The following is a 27,920-nucleotide window of genomic DNA, read 5'->3' on the forward strand; positions in this document are numbered from 1 at the left end:
AAAACGTGTATATAACCAAGAGTACTACATTACCCAGAATTCCTTCCGGTTTAAGCGGAAGTTGTTCGTGACGACCTTGGGTAGCACTTGCAAGCATGGCGAATAAAGAGCCTAACGTGAGTATACTGTCTTATAACTTAAGAAATTTTATTTATAACATGCTAATTTTATAAATGCTCAGTAATGAAAGGGGCAACTTTTTATGCACTGTCACGTTCAGCTTGGCAACAGAAATCGGAGGAGAAACAGAGTGTTAACGTTACATGATCAGTAACCCTGATCTGCTCATACACTAAAGCACATTTTAAGCCTAAACGTGCTGTCAGAGATATAATCTAAAATTAGACTTATTCATAGGAAGTTAAATGTTAATAGTTTCTGAATAACATGTTTTGACGTTAGTGAACTCCTGATACCGGCTGCTCTAAAAGCCTCTTCGGCCTTTGACTTTTAATATCAACTGTAACAACTAGGTAGTTATTACATACTAGATACATACTAGGTAGTTGGTGTAGACTCACAATCAATTTGGATATTTTCATGCACGGTTTCCTAATTTTGTTTATCGCAGTTCCTTTGCTTCCATGATCTGAATCAGTCATTTTCCCAGACAATGGTTATTAATATTAACACTTTAATAGAGCAATAACGTTGGAAAATTATTGACATGATTAAGTATACCCATTAAGTGTCAAATGATGGCGCTGTAGTAACATTTAACCCTTTTGGTAAGACCCTGTCTGTGAAGATTTTATTATTGATATAATATTGTCACTGTAATTTCCACTGAAAATGAATATTATTTTTTTGTAATCTCACAGAGGTTGCTCCAGAACCTAAAGGATCTCGCTGGACGCATGTCCTCTGGTTCAAAGGGTGCTGGACTTGGCCTGAAGTTATTAATTGGAGCAGGTGCACTTGCTTATGGAGTCAAAGAGGCCACATATACAGGTAATTCAGTATTACCATAGTGTAAAGTATTACTTAAAAAAGGTATTAGAAATAGAGCTCAGAGGTCTAGTGCGGTGTATTTATGCACTACTATTCAAAAGTTTCTGATCAAGATTTTGATTTTGAAAGAATTTACTTGAATTCAGCATGGATGCATTAAATTGATATTTATTTTAAATAAATGCTGTTCTTTTGAACTTTCTATTGATCAAAAAAAATCTTGAAAAAAGGATATATATAAGTTGCAAAACTGTTTTTTTTTTTTTTACCTTAATAAATTTGGCATATTAGAATAATTTCTAAAGGATTGTGTGACACTGAAGACTGGTGTAATGGCTGCTAAAATAATCTTTGCTTTTACAGGAATTTTGAACGTTAAACTTTTGAAATGAATGTAATGAATTTAGAGGACTGGTAATGCCATCACTCACACAAATCATCTTGTTTTTAGTGGAGGGTGGTCAGCGTGCAATTATCTTTAATAGAATTGGAGGGATGCAGATGGATACAGTCCTCTCTGAGGGTCTCCACTTCAGGTAATTTTTTTTAATGACTTGTTGAACAGTTTTCTATACTTGTTCTCTTTGAAAGCAAACCAAATCTCTTTGAAAGCAAAATCAAATCTCCCCCTAATAAAAAAGGAAAGGTGTAGCTTTAAAAGTCTAAAAAAAAAATTAACAACATTGTTCTTATAGGATACCATGGATTCAATATCCAATCATATATGATATCAGAGCCAAACCAAGAAAAATATCATCTTTAACAGGAAGCAAAGGTAAATTTTTGAATTTTATTTAATTGTCATAGTCATGCTTTTTTTTACTTTCATTTCAACATAGTCATAATTTGTTCACCTTATTTAAATGTGGCTACCAAATCTGTAAGTCTTTAAGTTGTTATTTCTTACATGAATATGTAATGTGGTCAGACCTGCAGATGGTGAACATCGCATTGCGTGTGCTGTCACGACCTGTGGCTTCCAACCTTCCTGTCATGTACCAGCATCTGGGGAAGGACTACGATGAGCGTGTGCTGCCGTCCATTGTAAATGAAGTTCTGAAGAGTGTGGTCGCCAAATTTAACGCATCCCAACTAATTACACAAAGAGCCCAGGTTAGTATTATCTCACAATCTGTTACTCAGTTTTGAAAGACATATTTTAGATATGAACCGTCCATATTCAAAAGAAGGCAAATCTCACAATTGCAGTCTAAAAATGATTATATTCTTAATCTATCTTCTCCACTGATTTCATGCAGGTCTCTCTGCTCATCCGACGGGACCTCTTTGAGCGCGCTAAGGACTTCAACATTATTCTCGATGACGTGGCCATCACAGAGTTGAGCTTCAGCAAGGAGTACACAGCAGCTGTGGAGGCCAAACAAGTTGGTAGGTAAAATTAGGCTCTGGTGTGCTGTAGCATAGAATATGTGGGCATAATTATTGTAATAAAATTGTTTATGGTCTTCCAGCCCAGCAGGAGGCGCAAAGAGCTCAGTTCTATGTGGAGAAAGCAAAACAAGAACAGAGGCAGAAGATCATCCAAGCTGAAGGAGAGGCTGAGGCAGCCAAAATGGTTTGAGCTTCTTACCTAAAAATATTTACTTTTGCCAAACACTCACAAGTCCACATGTCATGGGTAATTTAAAAATTTTATTTTTAAAGGGGTCATATGATGCTGTTTTAAAGATCGTTGTTTTGTGTATTTGGTGTAACAGAATATGTTGACATGCTTTAATGTTCAAAAAACATTATTGTAGGTCCTCTATGCCCCACCTCTCTCAAACGTGTCGTTTTCAACAAAGCCCCTCCTTCTGACAAGCGCAGTCTGCTCTGATTGGCCAGCTGACACAATGCATTGTGATTGGCCGAACACCACAAGCACGCGTCGGAAATGTAACGCCCCTTACCATAATCGCGAGCTTCAGCTTTCAAAGTAAATATCAAGACAGTTAATAATGTCGTTAGTTTTACCATCAGTTCAAGCCCGAAAGGGGAAGAGTTGTGTGATGCGTATGTATTTGCAGTACACAAGCCGCAGTTGAGAAAGCTGACGGGCTGTACACTCCGCTGTGGTGTGACCCTGTCTCTCTCTCTCTTTCTCTCTCTCTCACACACATACAACGCGTTACTCTACTCTGTGCAAAATTCCACATTTGAACAGTTAATAGCCAATACTTAAACTAATAACAAAACATACAGTTGCTGAATCAGAAGTGCCAGATTGTCAGAGCAAAGTCGTAATTGACCCTTTTTTTTCTTCATTTTTTTTAAGAAATAGCCTTTGTGCACAGCCAGCCTTGTACTCTCCTTGGTTCACTCACCTTGGTTCAGCTGTCATCCATAAAATGCGTTGCACAAATTCGCACATTGCTGTTCTGTTGTAAACAAATCTTAACCAATGATTCCTATATGCATCTACTTCCAGAAGGCCAAATAAAGTGCTTTTGCTTTCACATAGAAACACACAGCATCTCTCTGACATGACTGCATCAACACTACTGCGATTACTGAAACCACACCTTCTTTCTTTGCGTGAACATTTGGGCGGCATTACGCAAATATTTCCACATCGTGATGTTGACATGTGGGGGCGTTTTAGCCCGGTCTGGATCAGCCTTCTCTTTTAGATAGAATAAATCCTTTTGACTTTAAGGTTTGTAGCTCTGCAGATCTTATACATGCACAAACAGCTACACAACACACTAAAGAAAAGGAAAACAAGAAATCGCATCATATGACCCCTTTAATTTTCTTATTTTGTTTATTATGTCATATTATTAGTATGTTATTATTGTATTTACTGTATTTACATACATATTATTGTATGTCATTGTATGTATTTATTGTATTGTTATAATTATTATATTAGAATAGTATTATATAATGTAAGTATTATTCATGTAAGAAAATTTATAATATGAGAATTATTTCCTCTATAAATATGAGAACTTAAGTTTGATCTGATCTAATTCACAGTTAGGGGAGGCTGTCACAAAGAACCCTGGATACCTTAAACTCAGAAGAATCAGAGCAGCGCAGAATATCGCCAAAACGGTACGATGTTATTATTCACTTCATTTTATTTATTCATTATTTTTTATGAGTTTTCCTGATGTAGATGGTACGCTTTGGAAAAAAGGTGTTTTTCACCCATGTAAATATTTGATGTTCACTAGCAGTTCTGCCAAAGTTCAGCTGGGCTTGGATGGCTTTTTTTGGCTTAACATTTATTCAATTCCTTTTGGAAAAAGCTGAATGTTTTGATGTCCTTTCTCAAAGCCCTGACCAGATGAAGGTTGTTTTCCAGGTGGCGGCTTCACAGAACAGGGTTTACCTGAGCGCAGATAGTTTGGTTCTGAATCTACAGGACGACTCTTTTAACAAGTAAGAGAACTATATGCCTCTTCAAAAAGAAAAAGTGCATTTTTGTGATTTATTCATTAATTACATTGGCTAAAAATATAGTTGATGCTGACAAAATCTTCTTTTTGCATTTCAGCTTGTCTCTCGGAAAGAAGTAACCCATTCAGAAGCCACTCCCATTCCAGTTGTCAGAGAGTATATTACAAGTAACCGTATATGTGTCCTTTGAGATGGCATTTTCTGATTGAGTCACAAATGAATATGTCAGTCCAGGGAAGACTCATTAAATATCTAATGGTTTAGTCCTGGTTCTTCAGTTAGGCAACAGTGTACTGTACCAGATCATTTAATTCTTTTCAACAGTGATTGTTGTAACAGGAAACGTGTCTTCATATGTCAACATTAGATGAGCTCAAGGTTGGTTGAGAAAAAAAAATCCATCCATTTTCTTATGAATGATTTATGTCTTTCATGAAAAATAACACACAATTGTATACAGTGTGACTCAAAAGGACACCTAATAAAAACTTTAATATTTCCAATCAGTTGAAGTTCATAAAGGCTGCACTTTTGACAATTGACCTATCGGTAAGCCCCGCCCCCCTTAGTTACTGTTGCTCCCTCGGACAAACAAACGGAGTTGCTCACTGTCTTTCAATGACAGCTGCAGTGTGAAAACCTTGTCCCACGATGTTTTTGCACAATTTTGGACACAGAAGGCCACCAAATGGAAATTAAATATTCCATGGAGGGATTTATAAAATATTTAAAAATAAATACGGTGGGTAACTCGAAGCGAGGGTTTACAGATCACAATGTAAGCGGGAGAAGTCTCATATTACGGTCGGTCATCACGATCGCGGATGACAACATGCAGGATCAACACTGTTCATGTATCGCAGGGTACGATTAAATTAATGTACATTTAACCAGTTTAATATGGAGAGGTACTGAAATGTAGACCTTCGTTTGTGTGTTTTTGACCTACACTGTACAAGACGCGAGAACAGTCCGCTATTTAAGTTTGTACATTAGCATGGACTCACTAACTTTAACGGTAGCTAGTTTTAGCCAGAGATACCTTGCTAAAGCACAAGATAACATTAACGTTCTGCTTGAGCAGATGAAAACTGTAACTTAATGAGTGTATGACAACCAGAAAACGAACGTTTTTGTCTTCATTTGTATTGGGGTGAATACTTGGGAACATTTTGCTGTTTTGTTTGGATTCAGGAAATGTAATAAAATAAATTCCATTGCCCATCCTCTCCGGATATCTCGAATCAGTATTACAAGTGCCCCAGGCACATCGTTTTACCATTTTTGCTGCACAATCACCACAAAACCGACGAGAACTCGCGATCTTCCAATGCTTTTCTATGGCGCTGAAACCTAAAGATGTTAGTGATGGGTCGTTCTTGAACGATTCGTTCATTTTGAACGAATCTTTAATGTGACTCGGGAAGAACGAGTCGTCTCAGGGAGTGATTCGTTCAGTCGCGCATGCGCAACATCCTATAGGTTCTGTACTGGAATTAGTTCACCTGTTTCGAGTCTTTGGGTTTGAGTCGTTCGTTCATCACGTGACAGCCTCATACACTAACCTATGCAGTCAGAGCCGGAAAGAGAATTGATTAGTTCACCTCCCGAGTCATCGGGTTTGAGTCGTTCGTTCTTTTGTCACGTGACGTGACAGCTTTGGGCAGAGAAATTAGTTAATTTACAACCTTCCTTACAAACGGGTGCATAGTCATTATTATTATTATTATTATTATTATTTACTCGTACAGTTATGTGATGCATTTCTGGTCTCAAATTATTGCTTTTAATTTCTGTCACGATGGTTCTTTTCCATAATACTGAATGTAGTAATAAAGATAATAAAGAGTTGGTTATGTTTTAATTTAATCTTCATAAAATACAATACCTTGTTGTATTTATGTCTTTTGAGTTAACCCTTTAGATTAGACTATAGTGTTACTGACTATATTTTTGTAACATATGACACTTTAGACATTAACACTGTGTACACACTCTTGAATTGTTTTTTTATTGTTTATTTTTGTGCCAGAAAAATCTTTAGCAAAGAGGATAACTATTCCAAAATGAATTAAAACAATTTAAATAAAAAATACAAGAAAATTAAAATATACTAAAGCCACAGAGCCAGATCATAACCTTAATATTTTAAACTAACATTAATCATTCATATTCAAAATGTTATTTGCTTTCACTTTATGTCATTGTGTCTTTTTTGACCAATCTTCTTATACAAATATTAGACCAATATGTCAAGTCTGCCTAGGAAAAACAATTATACCAGCAAAGTCAAAACTGGAGTAAAAATGAACAAACTATAAGTGCTTTGTAATTTTAGGCTTGGATTTTTTTATTATATAGTTATATTATATGTTTATTGATAGACAAAGACAGTGAAAAAGGACAAATCAATCAATATTTTATTTATAACAGGGTTTTATTTATTTATAAAATAACACAGATCCTCAAGAAACAGTAACAAAAACATAGTGACAGAAATGAACAGACCTTTCTTTTATTTCTAGGAAAATGCTTATTACACATATTTTGATAATTTTATGATAATTCTTAAATATGATCCAACATACAAAAAAATACAGTTTTACTTTATGGTATTTTACTGATCCGGCAAGTGGTCACGTGACAAAAGAACGAACGACTCAAACCCGAAGACTCGAAACAGGTGAACTAATCGATTCTCTTTCCGGCTCTGACTGCATTGGTTAGTGTATGAGGCTGTCAAGTGATGAACGAACGACTCAAACCCGATGACTCGGGAGGTGAACTAATCAATTCTCTTTCCGGCTCTGACTGCATTGGTTTAATTTATGGGGCTGTCACGTGATGAACGAACGACTCAAACCCGAAAACTTGTCAGATAAGAGGTGAGGTGAGCTAATCAAGACCCAGGTAAACGATGAATTAATCTTTTCTGTTTCTTATAGCATTATAGTTTGTATTGTTTGTAGTGTGATCAACGTTTGCATAAGTAGTAGATGTGTTAGGGAAGTAGCACGTAACATTTTAATTATATTTTGCTAAAATGAACGAAATGACTCGAAAAAAGATTCGTTCATTTTGCTGAACGAGACTCAGTAAAATGATCCGAACTTCCCATCACTAAAAGATGTCGGAGTTCCGGTCCCCGTGCAACTGATACTCGACTGCTATTGGCTCATCAACGTTCTAGGGGAGGGGCTTACCGATAGGTCAATTGTCTTGTTGTTTCAGATTAACCTGGAATGTTTTAATTCTAAAAACATGTTTTCAGTTGTAAAGGTCTTTACACACTGCCTCCGAAACTTTCGTCCGTCAGAAAAATTCAGATCGGGTTCGATTTTCTGCGTTTTTGCATCAGTAGCAAGTATTTTGATAGGAAAGGATGACAAATATGAAAAAACATACAAAAATGTCGGACTCCGTGTGCAAGGACCTTTAGTATGAAACATTTTTGGTATTAAACTGGCCTGCCCTATAAAAGCATCACTCCACCTGGTTCTGGTTACTTTAGCAGTCTAATCCTGCTCTGTCTACATCTCTACTTAACCTTTGAACTGCCTCTTTCCTCCCCCAAACCTCAGTAAAGTAGAGTGGGGCTTGTTTGGTTCTGTTGTTGGCTCTTGTGTGTTTGCGTTCTTTGAGAGGCACCACTGAACAGATGCTGAGCCTTTGTCAGACTTGCTTAATCTCTTCGGAAGTTTCTTCTAAAAAAATAAATATGGTTGTTTTGCTCTAAATTCATTGGCCAGCCAGCCGATTAATCAGATCATGGCTCTCAGCATTGACTATTAACTCTGCCTTCTTGGCTGTTTACTTTAGGTGTCCACTTCCCTCATTTCAGTTCCAAAATTGACCCTTATCAACTGAAAAGGCACACTTTGAAAATAATTAAATATTTTGAAAAGTGTTCGTATAACTTCAGCATAATGTTTAATGTAGTATGCACAGCAGGTTAATGCAATCTTATTCTTGGCGGGCTTGCTTGCATTGGCACAGAGTTTTTTTTTACGTCATTTTTGTTTTTCTTCACAATTTCTGGATTAAAAACAGCTGAAATATGCAAGTCTTTTTAAGTAGTTCATCTAAATCACTGTTGAAATTCAAAACAACTTTAAATTCAAACTTATAATTATATAGAGCTACAAATACATAAATTATATACATTTAAAAATATATAATTTAAATGATAAAGCTAAGATTAATATATTCAATTTGGTTTAAAAGAATAAAACGCAGAATTTGTTAAGCTTAGCATAGAAAAAGTTTTCAATAGGTAATATCAGAAAGGAATAAAGACAAAAACAACATATAGGCAGTCATACAGTGGTCAGAGGGGATTTGTCACTATGTGTGATATGGTGGTGTGTATGATTATATTTTAAAGTAGACTCAAGATTTGAGTCTTTAAGTGTCAGTACATGCAGGTGCAGTGAGTTTGAGCACTGCAATTTAGATTTATTAAAGCTTTATGAGTAATTATTATATAATTACTAGGGTGTTAATAGCACAAAGATCCATTAATAATTCAAAGAAAAACTGGACCAAAAAACAGGAACATCATGAAGTTCAACAACTGCAGCCTGTTATTTTATTTACATCCCTTTATATTATTATGAAATTCTATATTCTATATTTATATTTTTTGTTAGGATCTGGCTTCTCAAATAAGTGGTTAAATGTAATCAATTTCTTATAAATAAATGAAGGTATTCATTTGTCTTTTTAACTTTAATACACAGTTTAACCTGACCTCAGAGTAAGATTTTTGCAGGTAAACATGATAAGCAGATGAGAACTGAGAAGTCGCTGACTGCCTGCATGTTTCAGTGGATAATCAGGGGTTGTGTTAAAGCTCTTATATGACTCTGTGCTGTCTCAATATAATTAGATCATATTAAGCTCTTTGTGTACGTGTGTGGATGCAACTACAGCCTATCAGTATCAGATTTGCTAAAGGGCCCCACTAGGTGGCACCCAACACCCAGTACTACCCTGCATGGTCTCACATTACATTCAGTTGTTGAGATTGTCTGCTCAATAAAACTACAAACGTTTGAGCTCGGGCTCAAGTCAAGTCTGTTCCTGTAGTTTTCATAACACACAGCTGGGTTAAGCGTGACGCCACACGCGTGTTGCTTCAGGCTTTAAAGCTTGTATTCATCCTTAATGGGCCCCTACACAATGTCCCACTGTAGTGAAAAGCTCTGTTGAAGGAGAGGGGGTTTTGCGCCACATGCTTATTCATGAAGGTGGGCTGTAGGTCAGGCGTCTGAGAGAGAAACACAAACATGGCCCTCCCCAAAGCTCCAGTCCTCAAAACCCAACAACATCCATGTTTTTAGACCAAGACTTCTAGGTTCTGAGTGGAAATTGTCCAATTAAAAGTTGTTGGAATGTTGAAATACAGTTTACAGGGGTCGTAAACTGCCTTTGGCTTTTTTTGCTTTGTTTTGTTTTGTTTTTTTGTTGTTGTTGTTTTACTATTCTCTGAGGTCCACTTATAATGTTATCAAGATTTTTACATCAAAATGCATCATAATTTAGAAGTAATAGACTATTTTCTGTCCTGTTTTGACCCCCCTCATTAGAACGCTCTGTTTGAATAGGTGTGGCAGGTTGTAGACTCGCAAGTAAACGCCCACTGCTATGATTGGCTAATAGTTGTATGTTGTATGTTTGACAGCCTACATCCTGCATAGATGGACTCTGCTGTGATTTAGGTTAAAAATGCATAAATACTCAGTACATATCAAACGATCTGTAATAACAGACAAAGCAATAGTGACCATGTAATAATAACAGTTCTTGGTATTTACACTACATCGTAGTCCTTTTAAGTGTATTTTAGTTTTAGGCCCAATCCCATTTCTACCCCTTAGCCCTTCCCCTTAAGGTGTCTCGATTCTCTTTTGGTTGGAGGGGTTGGAAGATTTTTCAGGACCACACTACAAACGAAGGAGTGTGAATCATCTCAGTAAACCGGCTGCAGCGGCAACATGGCTGCCCGAGCGAACAAAAAGACACATAATGTAAGCATTATTGGCATTAATAAAGATTTTAATGAAAAGTAATCATTTGTTTTATGTTACATTCAATCGTGAGTTCATATTTACGGATATATATATATATATATATATATATATATATATATATATATTATTTTTGTTTGTTTGTTTGCAAAAAATCGCTAAAGTTTCCTAACGTCATATCATTACTGACTGGCTGCACATAGTGCCAAACATATTTTCATGTCTGATCAGGGCGATAACCACCATAGACACTGAGGGGCTAGTTCCCCCAACCTTTTTCTCAAATATTGAGAGAGAGAGAAGTGTATGTGCGTCTATGAGCGAGTATAACGTTACTTCAAAAACAGCGATTTTATCCTCTCTTTGCTGGAAAATACAATGTAGCGATTCAGTATTTAAACTGTTATTAATAATAATAAAAAAAAGTTTCTTTGCTCCTGGATGTGAGCTGCGCGATCTCCGATATGTGTGTGTGTGTGTGTGTGTGCGCGCGCGTCAGTAAGCAGCGCATTAATATAGAAAGGTAATTAAAGTCTCTAATGCACACCAGTAGGTGTGTTTATTGTATGAGCTAAAAGACATATGATCACGTGTGACGGTATAGTAGTGGTGTCTCAATTCTTAGGGGAATATTTTCAGGCCTACCCCTTGGCACTCTGTTTCAAGGGACAAGGGGAAGGGGTATAAAATAGAATTGGGATTGGGCCTTAGACTACATGCTCGAATCAGTGGGCAGGGCTAAACAGACAGCGGTGTAGAATCGGTGGGCGGGGCTAAAAAGGTATCTGTAGAAGCAAGAGTTGATCTTCTAATGAGGCGGTGTTTAACCACACTATTACATCATAAAGTGGCTCATTCAACAACCTGTCTTTTGGCAGATTGGCTTCAATATGAGCTGTTTTTAGACTAATGAGAAAGGTTTGAGTTCTGAAACTTACATGATGGTTTTATAGTACAATGACCTCTTGTATGTCAAAAGATCAAGGGAATTTAGATTTCTCAGTTCATCACCCCTTTAAGTGGTTCAAATTGTTTGGAAGGATGCATTTATATGTAAATACCAACATTTTGTTTGTTCATCAAGGTTTTAAGACTGTGATTCACTCCACTGGGCAAGAACAGTGAAACACCTGCGTGAATAAGCTGAATGTTAATTGGGGGAATGTGCTGGCTGCGGCGGTGAATTTTTTTAACATGGCTTGTTTGCACCCTCCCTTCCTCACACACACACTCTGCTAAAAAGAAGGCAAGCCCATTGCTCAGTTGGTGTGTCTCCATGGCAACACTGACCTCATGCTGTGACAGGCAATCTGGGCCGGTTGCTATGGTGAGTCGTTGTGACATCAAACCTGAGCCCCAGTTGCCATGGCACCACACCTACTGGCTCAGCAGCTATTTTTGTGTGATGTCTGGAGCCAACAGGCAACGGAGTTACAATGTCCCATTTCCATTCGAGATGCTTATTCCTTTGTTCTGCTGCTGTTTTATGCAGTTGTGTACAATTCCACCTTTGGATCTGCGACGTCAAGTATTGTACGTTCATTGTAAACATTTGATTGATTTTCGTCACTATCACAGTCTTAGCACAGTCTATCATAAAAAATCCTTCTGATGAAAACATTTATTTATGAGTTTGATGTCTTTGAGTAAGTCATGGCTTTCAAGGACATATGAAGGATTATGAACGACATGTTTAATCTAAAGATGGCGCTCTAGGTCAACTAAGCTCCATCTCCTGCGGCACATCTGAATGAAGGCATTGACACAATTTGCATACTTCTTACTAATAATTGCACTTGCATCATACCACAAATTGAATTATGATCATTTTTGGGAATTTAATGTCATACCCCGCTAGTGTACGTGTGTTTGTACAGATCATGGGTGCCGCCCATGCTTGTTCGGTGTCTCGAAGCTCATTAAAGGTGTATGTAGAAACCTCATGGCAGAGGTGTTGGGTACTGCAAAGGCCCCTCACCCATCTTCATTATGGGTGATAAATGTGAACAAGGGCCCCCATAACAGCTCCGCCCAGCTTCCTTCTCCCCACCCTTCTCTTTTTTTTCTTTCCACCCTTCCCCCCTTCACTCTCACTTCATTCCTCCCGCCTTCCTGATTGTGTGTACTCACCAATAAGCCTTGTTCTCTGATACAGTTGAGATTTATTTGTATTTAGAGTTCCAGTTACTCTTGATCGTTCTTCATCCTGATGTGTTCACCTCCTGTTAGAGTTCAACAGAAACCACATCTGTAAAGTGAGCCGTGGAGCCATGTGAAGAGTCAGGAGTGCTTCATGACAATATTTTACCGAGCAAATGCACTAACCTTCCCCCTCTCCTTCTCTGTAGTCTTTAAAGTGCTAAGTGACATTGGGGAATTGTGTCCTAGTTTGACATACATCATGTGTAAGATAGTCTGCACACATCATCTGATGCCCTTCAGTTTGATAATGAAACCGATAATGAACACCGCTGCGCCCAACCTAGACAGAAATCACAACTGGAAGGAAATCACAACTTCAGAAAGAAAAAACGAAACAACGCTTATTGCTCTCATTTGTTAGTATTTGTTTCCATGTATGTAATGTTGTTGACCAAATTGCTAGTTGCTAGACAGTGATCTCTTTGACACTTTTGTAGAAAAAATGATTAAGTGGTAAAGGCCTGTTTTCTGTTTTGCAGTAAAATTTCCCTTCTCACACTAGTAAATGAATGCAGGATGTTTTGTGCATACATAAGGCTACAAACACGTCTGGAAAAGATGCAGATGTCCATCTAGTTTACATGCATAAAAAAATTAAGGACTTAAAATCTTTGTGGTGTTTCACTATGTAAAAATGCATTATACAGACGTCTTTGGCCACTGCGCTATGACTCACAGTTTTTTTTCAGCATCTTGCACATGTGCGCACTTTTAAGATGTGGTGCCAACATAGAAGTTTTGCTTTTGATTGGCCAGTTTCATAACAGCTTTGATTTTTTTTTAACACTAATGGCGTGGTCATATTAGCAAAAAAGGTATACAGGTGCTGGTCATATAATTAGAATATCATCAAAAAGTTGATTTATTTCACTAATTCCATTCAAAAAGTGAAACTTGTATATTATATTCATTCATTACACACAGACTGATATATTTCAAATGTTTATTTCTTTTAATTTTGATGATTAGAGCTTACAGCTCATGAAAGTCAAAAATCAGTATCTCAAAATTTTAGAATATTCACATTTGAGTTTCAATAAATGGCCATCCCTACAGTATAAATTCTGGGTATCTCTTGTTCTTTGAAACCACAATAATGGAGAAGACTGCTGACTTGGCAATGATCCAGAAGATGAACATTGACGCCCTCCACAAAGAGTGTAAGTCACAGAAGGTCATTACTGAAAGGTGTGGCTGTTTACAGAGTGCTGTATCAAAGCATATTAAATGCAAAGTTGACTGGAAGGAAGAATTTGGGGAGGAAAAGGTGCACAAGCAACAGGGATGACCGCAAGCTTGAGAAGTCAAGCAAAGCCGATTCAAACACTTGGGAGAGCTTCACAAGGAGAGAACTGAAGCTGGAGTCAGTGCATCAAGAGTCACCACGCTCAGACGTATTCAGGAAAAGAGCTACCAAGCCACTTCTGAACCAGAGACAACGTCAGAAGCATCTTACCTGGGCTGTGGAGAAAAAGAACTGGACTGTTGCTCAGTGGTCCAAAGTCCTCTTTTCAGATGAAAGTAAATTTTACATTTCATTTGGAAATCAAGGTCCCAGAGTCTGGAGGAAGAGTGGAGAGGCACAGAATCCATGTTGCTTGAAGTCCAGTGTTAAGTTTCCACAGTCAGTGATGATTTGGGCTGCCATGTCATCTGCTGGTGTTGGTCCACTGTGTTTTCTGAAGTCCAAGGTCAACGCAGCCGTATACCAGGAAGTTTTAGAGCACTTCATGCTTCCTGCTGATGACCGACTTTATGGAGATGCTGATTTCATTTTCCAGCAGGACTTGGCACCTGCACACAGTGCAAAGGCAACCAGTATCTGGTTTAAGGACCATGGTATCCCTGTTCTTAATTGGCCAGTGGAAAATCTATGGGGTATTGTCAAGAGGAAGATGAGAGACACCAGACCCAACAATGCAGATGAGCTGAAGGCCACTATCAGAGCAACCTGGGCTCTCATAACACCTGAGCAGTGCCACAGACTGATCGACTCCATGCATTGCTGCAGTAATTCAGGCAAAAGGAGCCCCAACTAAGTATTGAGTGCTGTACATGCTCATACTTTTCATTTTCATACTTTTCAGTTGGCCAAGATTTCTAAAAATCCTTTCTTTGTATTGGTCTGAAGTAATATTCTAATTTTCTGAGATACTGAATTTGGGATTTTCCTTAGTTGTCAGTCATAATCATCAAAATTAAAAGAAATAAACATTTGAAATATATCAGTCTGTGTGTAATGAATAAATATAATATACAAGTTTCACTTTTTGAATGGAATTAGTGAAATAAATCAACTTTTTGATGATATTCTAATTATATGACCAGCACCTGTATTTCCCATTATCAATAGGGTAGCGACACATGAAACTTACTCAAGAAGGGAGCTTTATATTTGTCAACATGTCAAATTTGCATGTTAAAAGTTTAACAAAAATGATGCAAAATCTGTGTGGGAACTCACAAGAAAAATACAGATCCTGCAGAATTCAGTATAAATGCGACCACGCAGAACACGTTTTGCGCTGCTTTTCCGTTCATTTTAGACAAATGTGCTTGACAGTGGCTTTTTGCATAAAACTTTTCAACTTTTAAAAAATGTGCCTCTAGACCATTCCACTGTTTATATTATATATGTATTCTGCTGTTTATATATCTACATTATAATTTAGAAATATGACTTTCAAATTTATTATCGCTTATAACCCTCTGTACACAAAAAGTCGTCCATCTGCCTTGAGTTTGGCATGGCTATTTTGAGGACTTCACCTATGCACAGTAGCTCTTTGATGTATTAGAGCAGTGGAGTTTCCTGTTTTTATGAGGTCGGACTTCCTGTGGTGGGGGTGAGGAAGTATACCTCAGGTGACCTGCTGCAAAGCCAGTATATGCTTACCCTGTTACTTCATTTCCAACCCATTTCTCCATTTCACCTTGATGGCCCCTTCATTGTCCCCAAGGAAGGATTTTGTTTGCAACACCACATTAAAAGATGATACACCTAATGATTCCTAACGTCAACCCTCGCTTAAAATAATTTATCTAAGGGAATATGTTTACATTTGTATGTATGTACATGTAACATGAAACAGTAAATACTGTCTAAAAAAATTTTTTTTTAGATGTTATATCATTACATAACCACCCATTCATAGCAAGTAGACGTTATTTATAGAAGTTTACACTTATTTCATGTGAGTTGGGTGGAGTGCGCCTTTGTTCATGGTTGTTCAGTTCATGTGTAAATATTCTCCAGTTGATGGAGGATGTCTCTTGTGCTGGTCTGAGAGCATTTCTCCCATGAGGACTGGTTTAGTTTAGGCTTCTTCGTCATATTCAGAGGTTCACATCAGTGTGTTCATTAATCATGTTGTCTGTAGGAGGTGCCGCTCTCCTTTAGCATTGACCCTGACGTGCCCACAGTTATCAGCAGAACTCACTCATTCAGTCTTTCCCACTCTCCTCACCGCTGGCTTTTCTCAATCACACTTTTAAACCTTATTCTTATGGATGAGGTGTGCCTTTTTGTGTAATATGTATTTAAAATACATTAAATGACATTTTCATGGATAGTGAAATACACTGTAAGAAGAGTACCCATAAAGAGGCTTTACCCATAACTGTCATACACAATGATATTTATCTGCTGTCTGTATTGCATTTGCTGAAGAACTTCTCAAATGATGTAGTAAGTTCTATAAAATATACATGTGTGTAGTATGAATACAATCTGCATACGTCCTCAGGCATTGTCATCTTACATATGATGTTTACATTATCCAGTGTTGTTACTGTATCTAAAAATAAGGCTATTAAAATTAGTTTTTGGTCACTGAAATAAAGATAAAATAAACTTTGAATATTAGATGGAAAACTTAAAAACATGAAGAAATGTTGCCTTGTCAGCTAAAACAGAAAAAATAATCCAAACGACAAAATCATATAAAATTATGTAAATGCAAATTAAAACAATAAAAAGTTTTTTAAAATAAATAAATATAAATTAATTAATTTTTGCATTTTAATTTTTCAAATTCAAAATATTAATGCATATTATAATACTATATAAATAATAATAAAATAACACTGGTCATTTCTGGCTTACTGTTTTATTGCTCAGACTTTACTCATTTGACATTTTTGCTTACTTTTTAGTGCAGAAGTGGGCATATTACAGATGCAAGGATTGTGTTTTAATATATGACAAATTTAAATGTGCCAAGTACAAGAGAAGTGTCATTCTCTAAAAACACATCATTTTGAGGAAACAAATATTCATTTTATTTTTAATTTTATAATGAATATTTTATATTCTTGTTTTGAAATAAAAAGCAAAGTTGTTCCCTTTGCAGTTTAGTAATTCATGCAAGGTTTCAAAGGGAAAAGAAAAAATGTGATCATTTGATGGCAAAGGAACATGCGATTTCCATTCTTAGAAGGTTTTTAGTTGTTTTTGATCGTTTGTGATTTGGACAGCATCAGCAGGAACGTTCTGTGCATGTTTTTTAAATCTCACATTGCTGTTGACAGAGGAATGAGCCAGTCTGCCACAAAACAGGACCAAGTGTGTATGATCAGTCTTATTGTTACAAAACCATCCAACATAGTGCTGAATCTGTCTGAAAAATGCCACAAGGACATTGACTGATTTCTAAAAGCCCAAAGCACTTCAGGCAGGGTTTAGATGTTCTAATATCTCTCATTCGGTGAGGACAAAAAAAAAAAACTCAAGTTCTTCTGTGAAGCAACTCATGCACAACAGCGGCAGATGTGGCTCAGATTTTCACCCTCTGGTTCTACTGACAATTGTACCCCACAATCTGCAGCCTTATGTATCATCAAAAGCCACAGAAATATGTCAGTGCACTAAAACCTCTTTGTATCTAACAGACTAGAAAGAATCATAATTTAAGAGTTGCTCGTTTGTGACACATCTGAACAAACAATAACGGGCTGTTTCAATTTGCAAGTACATTTTTCTGAGGACCTCCTGATCAGTGGAATCATTCTTCAGGCTTGTAAATGCTCTCATTCCTCCCCCTCTCTCTTCTGCATTGGTATCTCCCACTCACATTGCAAAAGGCTGGAAATTTTGCACACTGCAACCTTTCTGTCGGTGAACATGAATATTTATTCATTGTTTGCATTTGCCCTCTCTGCCTCCCCCTCTCTGCGCCCTCCTTCTCTCCCCTCTCTGTCTGTCAAACTTCCCATTTTCTGCCATTTCTCTTTCATCTTCCTTGCCATTGTTATCTCGCCTTCTCATTTGTCAGGGTTTATACCTGTACCTACCAACACATACTGTACAGAACAAGCAGGTATGATATCAGGCCCTCTGTCAATACGCAAATCTTCAGCTCATTTGTTTCTGGATGAGAGAGACTAAACTGCTAAATGTTTTGATCAAAGTTGAGGCTTGTTTGTCATTATCCACATGCAAGTTCTAAAGTCCACCTTAAGCTGAGCATTATTAGGTTCTCGCACAGTTTTGTCTTCGAAGGGGGGCGTTCTCTCAGTTTTAGGTTTTTACGTACCTGTCAGTGGATTTCTGCAGGGGAATTTCCACACGTTCCATGCTTCACCTCTGTTGCCTGAGAAAGTGTGGCAGCTCAGACAGACATCTGTAGCCATAACAAAGTCTTAGTCAGGACAAAAGAATTTTAATGGGGTAATGTGAGGTTGGATGGGCCTGTGTTATATATTAGAATAGAATCTTCAGTGCACTACAAGCCCTATTTTTATAAGGATCTTATCACTAGCCACTGTGTGACGAGGAAACCCGATCATTTTTTGGCACACTACACTACATTCACTCTGTACAGTGCTGGTGCCTCCAGGCAAACCGTATGCTTAAAATAAAGATTTTCCAGCTAATTTGGCTTCTGATGAATTGCTGTTGTAATAAATGGAGTATGGATTTCAATGCTATTTTGTAATGACACCTTAAATGATACATGTGTTTCACGATGGATGTTATTTTGAAATTTCAAGTCTTAGATCCTACTGATGTACTTATTAGGGTGGAAATTAGATTTGAGATTATAAATGAATGTTAATCAGTTTTTTTCCCCTCTAAAAGCTTGATGAGTGGCTCTCTTTCTGCCCTTCAGCATTATCTCTCTGATTTCTTTCACCAGCTGTATGTAGCTTCATCTTGCTGCATGCATAGGCCACAATCATTCGGTTTTTGAATTATCTCTTGACTAGATTATTGCTACTCATTCCTCATTGGTCTGCTGTCATTACCCCTTGAGTGCATCCATAATGGTGTGGCCCAATTTTGGCTTCTCACAGCTCCCCAAATCAGATTCACAATGCTGTTGTTGGGCTGCAAGGCCATCAACAGCCTTGGCCCCTAGCTATACCAAAAGTCATCTGCTTGTTCACAAAAAAAAAAAAAAAAACCCTGTATGGACCACTTTTATGGTGTAATATCCAAAATCTTCGGAGTAGCTGATGAACTGCCAAAATTTTTTTTTTTTTTTTCACAAGTGATCTACCAACTAGTGAAAACTACAGATCTAAGACACACGTTTGTGAAATCTTTATAAACTGTTGACAAAGCTAAGAAAAGGACTACTACGCCTATCTGACCACACCTTATAGCCAAACCTTATCCTATTCTAAATGCATACTCTGTATTATAATAGATGTCATGTTCGCACTGGCACCTCATGACTTTAGATCGGTATCATTTATAATTGTTTTTTACAGTCATGCACTTTTGTCATATATTTCTTTTGTGGTAAAGATTGTGAATATTATCTCATTTTGTTTGTGAAGAAACATGAAACCATAAAACTTGCTTTAGAAATCTTAAAAATGAAAGGTATTTGGCTGATTAGACAACAAGTTTGGGTGGTTTCACCTTTAAAAAATGAGTTGACTTAAGCTGCTCTGTTGAATTATTACCTCCTTCTGCAATGCACACAATAAAATGATAAATGCAGTGAGTGTGTGCAAGCCCATAAACACCCCCTTGCATCATTTTCTTTGGCCATTAACTAGCCAGCGCAAGTACAGAAATACAGGATTAATGTGATTACAGGTATTTAAAACATACTGAAAGACATTTTTCTATTTGTGCACAAACATCTGGAAATAATGATGGTGAGGTTTGTCATATTATGACATGCAGAAAATAGATAAAGCAATGGCTTTGCATAAAAATGTCTTACTGATGGCAAGAAGGAAAATATTTAATCTGCTGTTGTTGTCAATCATATCTATTGTGATTTATAACGGAAGGTGCATGCAGTGACAGTCTTTTGTCCCCTGTACTATCCTGCTTCTCTTGTTGAACTGGTGCTCATCTTTCTGCTCTCTCACAGAAAGCGTTAATGTTTTTCAGAGCATGAGTAATATCAAGAATGAGTAGGCTTTCTGACTCAGGGGTGTTTTACTTGTAGGATGCTACTGTATAGTGAAATCTTGTCAGTTAACCGTCAGTCTTTTGCTCATCATTAAAGGAATAGCTCACTCAGAAAATGAAAAGTCTCATCATTCACTCACCTTTATGTTGTTGGTTTACTTTGTGAATTTGAATTGTGACTAGGGACCGTCAAACTGTAAAAATGACACATACAACTAATTTAAATACATTTAAATAGAACTTTCATTGTACTTTTTGAAAGCCCCTGATCACCATTCACTCATTGTGTGGAAAAGAGCAGTATTGACATTCTGCTAAATTTCTCTTTTTGTTTTCAATAGTAATAAAAACTTGCTGGTTGTAAGTGAGTAAATGATCACAGAATTTTCATTTTTGGGTGAACTATCCCTTTAATATTACTCAAATAGACAGAGAAACAAGCCCTGTTAAATCAGACGTATGGGGCTGAGAGAATCCATGAGGAATAGATGGAGAAATAAAAAGAGACAGAAAAGTGCAGCGAGAGCCAGAAAAGCAGGAAGTGGGTTGATAAGAATCGTTTTATCAGTAGTTAGTGTTATTGTTCATGACATTTGTGGTTGATCATCCATTTATTCGTTCATCAGTATACATTATTTATAAGGCAATAAGGCTTAACACATTTACACAGTTAGAGAATTGATTCTCAAAGTTGAAATGTTTGTGAGTTTTACATTTTTTCATGAATTATTATTCCAAAAATGTTAAACAATTTTAAAATCAAATTCAAACAAGTTCAAAAAAACGTGTAATTAATTAATTGTATATTTTAAATTCTTCACATAATGCGTGTTTTCAAACTTTTTGAATATATTTATTGGATTCAGCATTTTTTTCATATGCAGCTAATAATCTGTTGTGTGTATTTGGTGGAATTTAATTTCACTATGAACGGACAAAACTGAAGCTTGCAAACCTTTAAATTCCTATTTGGTGGGCTATATGAATGTGAAAGTCACATTCACAGCCATATCACCCTGCAGCCCAAGACCGGTTGCCCATGGAAGCTAAGCAGGGCTGAGCCTGGTCAGTACCTGGATGGGAGATCTCCTGGGAAAACTAGGTTGCTGTTGGAAGAGGTGTTAGTGAGGCCTTCATTCATTGAAAGTAGAAATATGTTCCACTTCTGTCACACACTACGTTAACCCGCTAAAATTATCATACACTGTAAAAAACAAACAAAAAACAGTACATTTCCCCTGTTTGTACAGACAGATTTCAGTATTTGATAATGAGAGATAAACAGAAAAACAGACAGATAAGGACCCTGAATACTTTTGTATGAGAATCATGGTTCACGTCTCTCATGTTATTAAAAAAGAAACTGCACAAAATAACTTCCTGTTTCAATAAGAATAGATGAACACAGGTCACTGCTGTGCTCATAAAGCGATTTCATAGAGTCTTTAAGAGTCAGGAGTGTTAAATTCCATGCAGTGTGTCATACAATCTGTGTAGAATGTAGGAAGGAAGGCTGTCTCTCACTTCATTAGAATAACATAACAGGAATTATGTCATCATATCCCCCCTACAAACTCAAATGCCATCAAAAACACCTACTTCATGAATTAGACACAGTCCTTTTAATTGCTAAGGATACTTACGCTCAGTCTTACACTTTTTTCTGTTTTTCAAATGCCTAGATATCATCCAGTATTTGAAGAACAGGTTTGTACACGCTTTGAACCAGCATGCATCACAATTCTGAAACTAGACCATATTCACTTATTGCTGATAAATTCCTGAAATTCATGCAAATGCTGTAGTCTCACCTCAAGAGTTTTCAGACTTAAATTTTGTTTATGGAGCTTGTAACACAACATGAGTCACCTGGAACCTGTAACAGAAAGAGTATTTCAACATCCACACCCAGAAACACCTAGGCTATTTGTATCTTTTACTAAAAGGCAATTCAAGTCATTACAAGCTGAGTGAAACATACAGTCTAGGTAAAGTTTCTGTTTTGCTGCTGTTAGTTCCTCACCCATTTTTAGCTCTTACACTATTACAGTGTAAATTGTTGCGGTGGGGGAGTGACATGGCCAGCGCTATACTGAATCCTCCCTTTCACACACAGGCTTGTTTGAGCGGCAGATCACTTCTTCCTACAGCTCTCTTGGCCTGCCGCTTTCTTCAACTAAGACCATGTATGGTCAGGGACCAATTCGAGAGTGGATGGGAGGAGGGACAGCTGGGAACAGTCAAGGCCCCAGTGGTAAAATTAACTTGAGAACAAGTATTTATTTTGAGGACCTGCATAATCAGAGCTGGAAAGGAATGAAAAACAGTGAGGGCAGAGTAATATTTAAGACTCATAGACTTCCACACTGAACAAATAGGTCAGCAGGCTATATTGTTGTAAAGGCAACCTTATGAAGATGTCCAAAAACTTATTCTTCATGATAGAGTAAGCAATATTCAGATGATGTACTAGAAACATTGACATTCTAAATACATAGAGCTGTGAGCCATTTTGTCACTGATGATTAAATTGTCTTTAACAACCAAAAAACACACAAGTCAAAGGAAAATGGCAACATATGCCTGGGAATATATTTATACATCTGAATATACCTAAATAATAACATACTTAACCAAAAATTTGAGAAGTAGCCTAAAGGGGTAGTCACACTGCCAGAGGTGAAATTTGATCGCAACAGCCATTAATCGGCTGTCGGTGAACATGTCAAACCAGCGATCAAAGACTACAGATTTTAGCCTAGGATTCTAGGAATCTTTTAGGATTTTCAAAATTTGTCTCAGATGACCAAATCGTGGCCAAAATCGCACAGTGTGAGCCGGGCTTAAGTTCTTGATCAAACCCAGTATAGGCCTACATAAAGTAGCATTTGTATTCAGGCACAGCTTTAGTCACATTTTTCTGCAGAGGAACTAAATGCACTTCATTTCTTCAAATTACTTGCAAGGACATGTATGATGGTGATGCATTCCTTTTTTTAGTCATACCTGGTTTAAGCAAATAAGTTCAAGTATTCTCCGGAGCACTTGCATATTGAGTTGTGTACCCTTGATGACACGTTTCCACTGTTATAGGCTATTTATAAAATCTAGCATTTTTACATGTATATTTAAATAATAATTTAAATTACTAAATTATTTAACTGTTTAATGTAGTATTTAATTTAATTATTATTTAAATAATAATACAAAAAAAAGTATACAATGCCTGAGGGAGTGCAATAAATAAATAAAGTTGTCATTAATATCAACCTTCCTGTCAAGGCTCACTGCATGTATTCACTCGGGTGTTCGACTTGAAGTGTGGGCAGCTTCCTCGATGATAATGGAGCGTTCTGGTAGTTTGTGGCTCTTGCAGCGTAGTTGATTCAGACTGATGTACAAAATCCACTCCGGGTTTTCTGTTTCACTCATTGGTTCAGTGCAGTCAGTGGCGCTGTACTGTATCATGTTTCCGTCCTCGCCTCCTCCTCTTGCCGCCATTTCACATAATCGAGATTTTCGCTTAGCCTACCGTGTCATGGTGGAACTGAGTCCTTCTGCGATAATGAGATATGGGCTACTAATACAAGTGTATTATTATTTCGACGTTGCGCCTGCTGCTACAATGCTTAGCGGGTGTTTTTTTTACTTCTTTCTTTCTTTTTTCTCTTTAACATTAGAAAAATGTTAGGCTATATTATCTCTTTATATGAGTATCTTTATATTATTATCTTTAAATTTAATTCTAATATGTATCAGCATTTTTGTTTTGTTTGTTTGTTTGTTTCAATAATTATGCTAACCTCGCGGAATACGCTAAAATATTGCATGCAATCACTGCATTTTTTTAAACCTACATGTACCATAGTATCTGCTAAATCATCACCATACAATTATTCTCATAACCTGTTCACCACCACTATCATCAAACAAAGGAATTAACAAAATGGCTAAAGATTCTAAGATTTCTTTACACTGTTTGAAGGTTACATATTATGTAGGCTATTTAACAGTAACAATTTACTGTAATATAGCTATTGTTGGAAAGTGTGCTTACCATTATTTTTTTTCTCATTTATTAATGTTTATTTATTACTGTAATTTTATAGGTGTAATAACTTGTTTCATGAAGATTATTCTAAGTACACCTTTTGCACTTTTATGTAGCCTGTTTATATAGCCAAAAATAATTGACATTCCAGAATACAGATTTGCATTGATGCAAAACATCTCAGTCTTAAAAATGTCTTCATTAAATGTTTTTATGTAGGCTATCAAATTAGGTTTCCATTCATAAACATTGGATGCTAATTCAGATATTCCTTTATATACAGAAGGACAATGCTGTAGTATCATGATGGTAGATGGTAGTACTAGCTACTTATTTTGTGGACTAGGCTACAACATAACAGCTGTCAGAGTAAACCGAGATTGTATTTAGTCCCTCTAGAGGCCATGAAGGCACCTGCAGACACTTGTAAACTTTAGAGTCCATGGATTTTTATTTTTATGCTCATCTACATCAAACATATTTGGCATGTATTGGGCATTTACAGGTCCAGATAGGGCCTAATTTGGATGAGAATCATGGTTCATGGCCGTCATGTTATTTAAAGAAAAGCTTCCTATTTCAATAAGAAATACATGAACACAGGTCTCTGCTGTTCTTTTTTCTTTCTGTCTTTCTTTCTTTCTTTCTTTTTAAATAATGCTCATCAACATAGAACATATTTGGCATGTACAGTTCCACTAAAAATAGTATCTGGACAATTTTCAGTACTTCTGCAGAGCAGTGTTACAAAACAGTGCTTTCACTGTGAAGTGTGTTTAGGAAACATTTTCCAGACAGATGATGCAGCAAAGCATGCTGGTTACACTATTTTCTAGTTTTACAATAGTAGAACATTTTATGCATCAACACTTTGTATTTAATCAGATATATTTTTCAGAAATAAAAAATACATAAAATAGAAACTGAATATATTATAAATCATGTCTTTGCAAATGATATGCCAAAGCAATGAAATTTTAAAGAATTTACCTGATAATGTTTTCATACACGGGGCGTTGCATTTGAATTGTGCCTCAATGGATTGTAACTATTTTTTTTATAGTATTTTCCTATTATTTATTAAGATATTATTTCATCTTCTATTTATGATCACACAATTGCTGTCACATAATGAGGGATAGAGCACTTCATGGATTTGGAAAATAATTTAAATTTCAAGTCTGTAGAAAATACCCAATGCAGTTTGTAAAAAGTGTCCACTAGATGGCAGCAAGTATCTTTGGTTTCTTCCAACTCTTCCTTACATATAGGCCTAAGCAAGGTACTTAAATGGAAAGGTATTGTTATGCTAAAAATATATTAGCCGTGACACTTAAAATGGAGACTGAATTTACACTTATATCTGTAACGACATATGCATTTATATTGTATAACTACACACCTTTAGTCTGTTTCTGAAGGAGCCTGAAGTTGAATTGAATTCTTCGTTGTTTTCCTGTTTATTTATTGCCTTTTGCACATCCATCACATTTTGTTGATTAGTTTAAAGTGTCATTGACCAGCTGTATGTTTTATGCAAAGGTATTCTGTTATGTATAATGTTAACATGTATCAGTTACACAGAATGTAAATTTTGCATGACATTTTATAGGAGTGAATGAATAGTTAAAGCAAACCTTTCAGTATTTATGTCAGATTATGAGAATGGCACAGCTGTGGACACCATGTGGTGTATGAATTATTAATTTACTTCTGATGATTCATGCATTTTTAGAGACTTCCCCCACACATTAAATGTTCTATGGGAACAAAGATGACATTGAATTTGAGAATGACATGATTCTTAAGTTTCAGAGGTAATAGGAATTTCACATAAAATTCTTACATTCGGTCAAATAAATGCATATATAGCTGCATTTATTGACCAAATTTAAGAATTTTATTCACGATAACCGTTTCATATATATATATATATATAGTCATATATACAGTCATTACTCCAGTCTTCAGTGTCACGTGATCCTTCAGAAATCATTCTAATAATGCTGATTTGGTGCTCAATAAACATTTCTCATTATTATCAATGTTGAAAATGGTTGTGCTGCTTATTATTTGAAACTGTGATACTTTTTTGTATTTATTTTTCTGTTTTGTTCATTAATAAATAAATAAATAAGAATGGTAATGTATTTTTTAACAAATTTCAAAACAATCTAATAAATTAGCCTGATTTGGTGCTCAATAAACATTTATTTTTAATAAACAGTTGTGCTTCTTAATATTTTTATAGAAAGTGTGATATATTTCTTTTCAGGATTCTTTGATAAATAGAAAGTTTTTGTTTTTAAGAAATATTTAAATAAATAGAAATATTTTTGTTTCTATTATATATATATATATATATATATATATATATATATATATATACAGTGGGGCAAAAGTATTTGCCCACTGACAAAGAAATGATCAGTCTATAATTTTAATGGTAGGTTTATTTTAACAGTGAGAGACAGAATAACAAAAAAAAAAAAAAATCCAGAAGAATGCATTTCAAAAAAGTTATAAATTGATTTGCATTTTAATGAGTCAAATAAGCATTTGACCCCTTCACAAAACATGACTTAGTACTTGGTGGCAAAACCCTTGTTGGCAATCACAGAAGTCAGGCATTTCTTGTAGTTGGCCACCAGGTTTGCACACATCTCAGGATGGATTTTGTCCCACTCTCTTTGCAGATCCTCTCCAAGTCATTAAGGTTTCGAGGCTGACGTTTGGCAACTCGAACCTTCAGCTCCCTCCACAGGTCTTCTATGGGAGTAAGGTCTGGAGACTGGCTAGGCCACTCTAGGACCTTAATGTGCTTCTTCTTGAGCTGCTCCTTTGTTGCCTTGGCCGTGTGTTTTGGGTCATTGTCATGCTGGAATACCCATCCACGACCCATTTTCAATGCCCTGACCCTGACGGTACATGTCCCTGTCCATTGTCCCTTTGATGTGGTGCAGTTGTCCTGTCCCCTTAGCAGAAAAACACCCCCAAAGCATAATGTTTCCACCTCCATGTTTGACGGTGGGGATGGTGTTCTTGGGGTCACAGGCAGCATTCCTCCTCCTCCAAACATGGCGAGTTGAGTTGATGCCAAAGAGCTGGATTTTGGTCTCATCTGACCACAACACTTTCACCCAGTTCTCCTCTGAATCATTCAGATGTTCACTGGCAAACTTCAGACGGGCTTTCTTGAGCAGGGGGACCTTGCGGGCGCTTCAGGATTTCAGTCCTTCACGGTGTAGTGTGTTGCCAATTGTTTTCTTGGTGACTATGGTCCCAGCTGCCTTGAGATCATTGAGAAGATCCTCCCGTGTAGTTCTAGGCTGATTCCTCACCGTTCTCATGATCATTGAAACTCCACGAGGTGAGATCTTGCATGGAGCCCCAGTCCGAGGGAGATTGACAGTCATTTTGTGTTTCTTCCATTTGCAAATAATCGCACCAACTGTTGTCACCTTCTCACCAAGCTGCTTGACGATGGTCTTGTAGCCCATTCCAGCCTTGGGTAAATCTACAATCTTGTCCCTGACATCCTTGAACAGCTCTTTGGTCTTGGCCATGATGGAGAGTTTGGAGTCTGATTGATTGATTGCTTCTGTGGACAGGTTGTCTTTTATACAGGTAATAAACTGAGATTAGCAGCACTCCCTTTAAGAGACTGCTCCTAATCTCAACCAATTCATAACTTTTTTGAAATGAGAATGATTTTTTATAATTTTATATATTATATATTATAATTTTAAGTAAAGTAGCCTACATATGAAAACATTTAATTTCAGTATAACACAAAAATTTAAATAAATATTGTAGTCATTTTCTTTCTTTCTTTCTTTCTTTCTTTCTTTCTTTCTTTCTTTCTTTCTTTCTGCATTCAGGAAACCCCATAAAAATAATTATTGCACTT

General features: G+C 36.6%; 1 protein-coding gene and 1 long non-coding RNA gene across 2 annotated transcripts; one reads left to right on the plus strand and one right to left on the minus strand.

The window, feature by feature from the left end:
- Nucleotides 1-4: 4 nt before the first annotated feature.
- Nucleotides 5-8,587, plus strand: phb2b (prohibitin 2b). Its single transcript, XM_058780005.1, has 10 exons — nucleotides 5-116; nucleotides 822-951; nucleotides 1,403-1,487; nucleotides 1,647-1,726; nucleotides 1,880-2,064; nucleotides 2,211-2,340; nucleotides 2,424-2,527; nucleotides 3,931-4,008; nucleotides 4,262-4,338; nucleotides 4,454-8,587. The coding sequence occupies exons 1-10, from the start codon at nucleotides 96-98 to the stop codon at nucleotides 4,473-4,475; spliced, it is 912 nt and encodes a 303-aa protein (XP_058635988.1). The 5' UTR covers nucleotides 5-95; the 3' UTR covers nucleotides 4,476-8,587.
- Nucleotides 8,588-15,043: 6,456 nt separating this feature from the next.
- On the minus strand, nucleotides 15,044-26,215 carry LOC131542941 (uncharacterized). Its single transcript, XR_009271827.1, has 3 exons — nucleotides 22,966-26,215; nucleotides 21,983-22,265; nucleotides 15,044-21,835 (listed from the first exon to the last, which is right to left on the minus strand). It is a non-coding gene; the product is annotated as an uncharacterized LOC131542941 (long non-coding RNA).
- Nucleotides 26,216-27,920: the final 1,705 nt, after the last annotated feature.

Source organism: Onychostoma macrolepis, chromosome 06, assembly GCF_012432095.1.
Source record: "Onychostoma macrolepis isolate SWU-2019 chromosome 06, ASM1243209v1, whole genome shotgun sequence".
Lineage (NCBI taxonomy): Eukaryota > Metazoa > Chordata > Actinopteri > Cypriniformes > Cyprinidae > Onychostoma > Onychostoma macrolepis.

Coding starts and splice junctions, on each gene's coding strand:
- phb2b (XM_058780005.1), top strand. CDS start 96: ATGGCGAATAAAGAGCCTAAC. Junction 1,727..1,879: donor ATCTTTAACAGGAAGCAAAG/GTAAATTTTTGA, acceptor TAATGTGGTCAG/ACCTGCAGATGGTGAACATC. Junction 2,065..2,210: donor TAATTACACAAAGAGCCCAG/GTTAGTATTATC, acceptor GATTTCATGCAG/GTCTCTCTGCTCATCCGACG.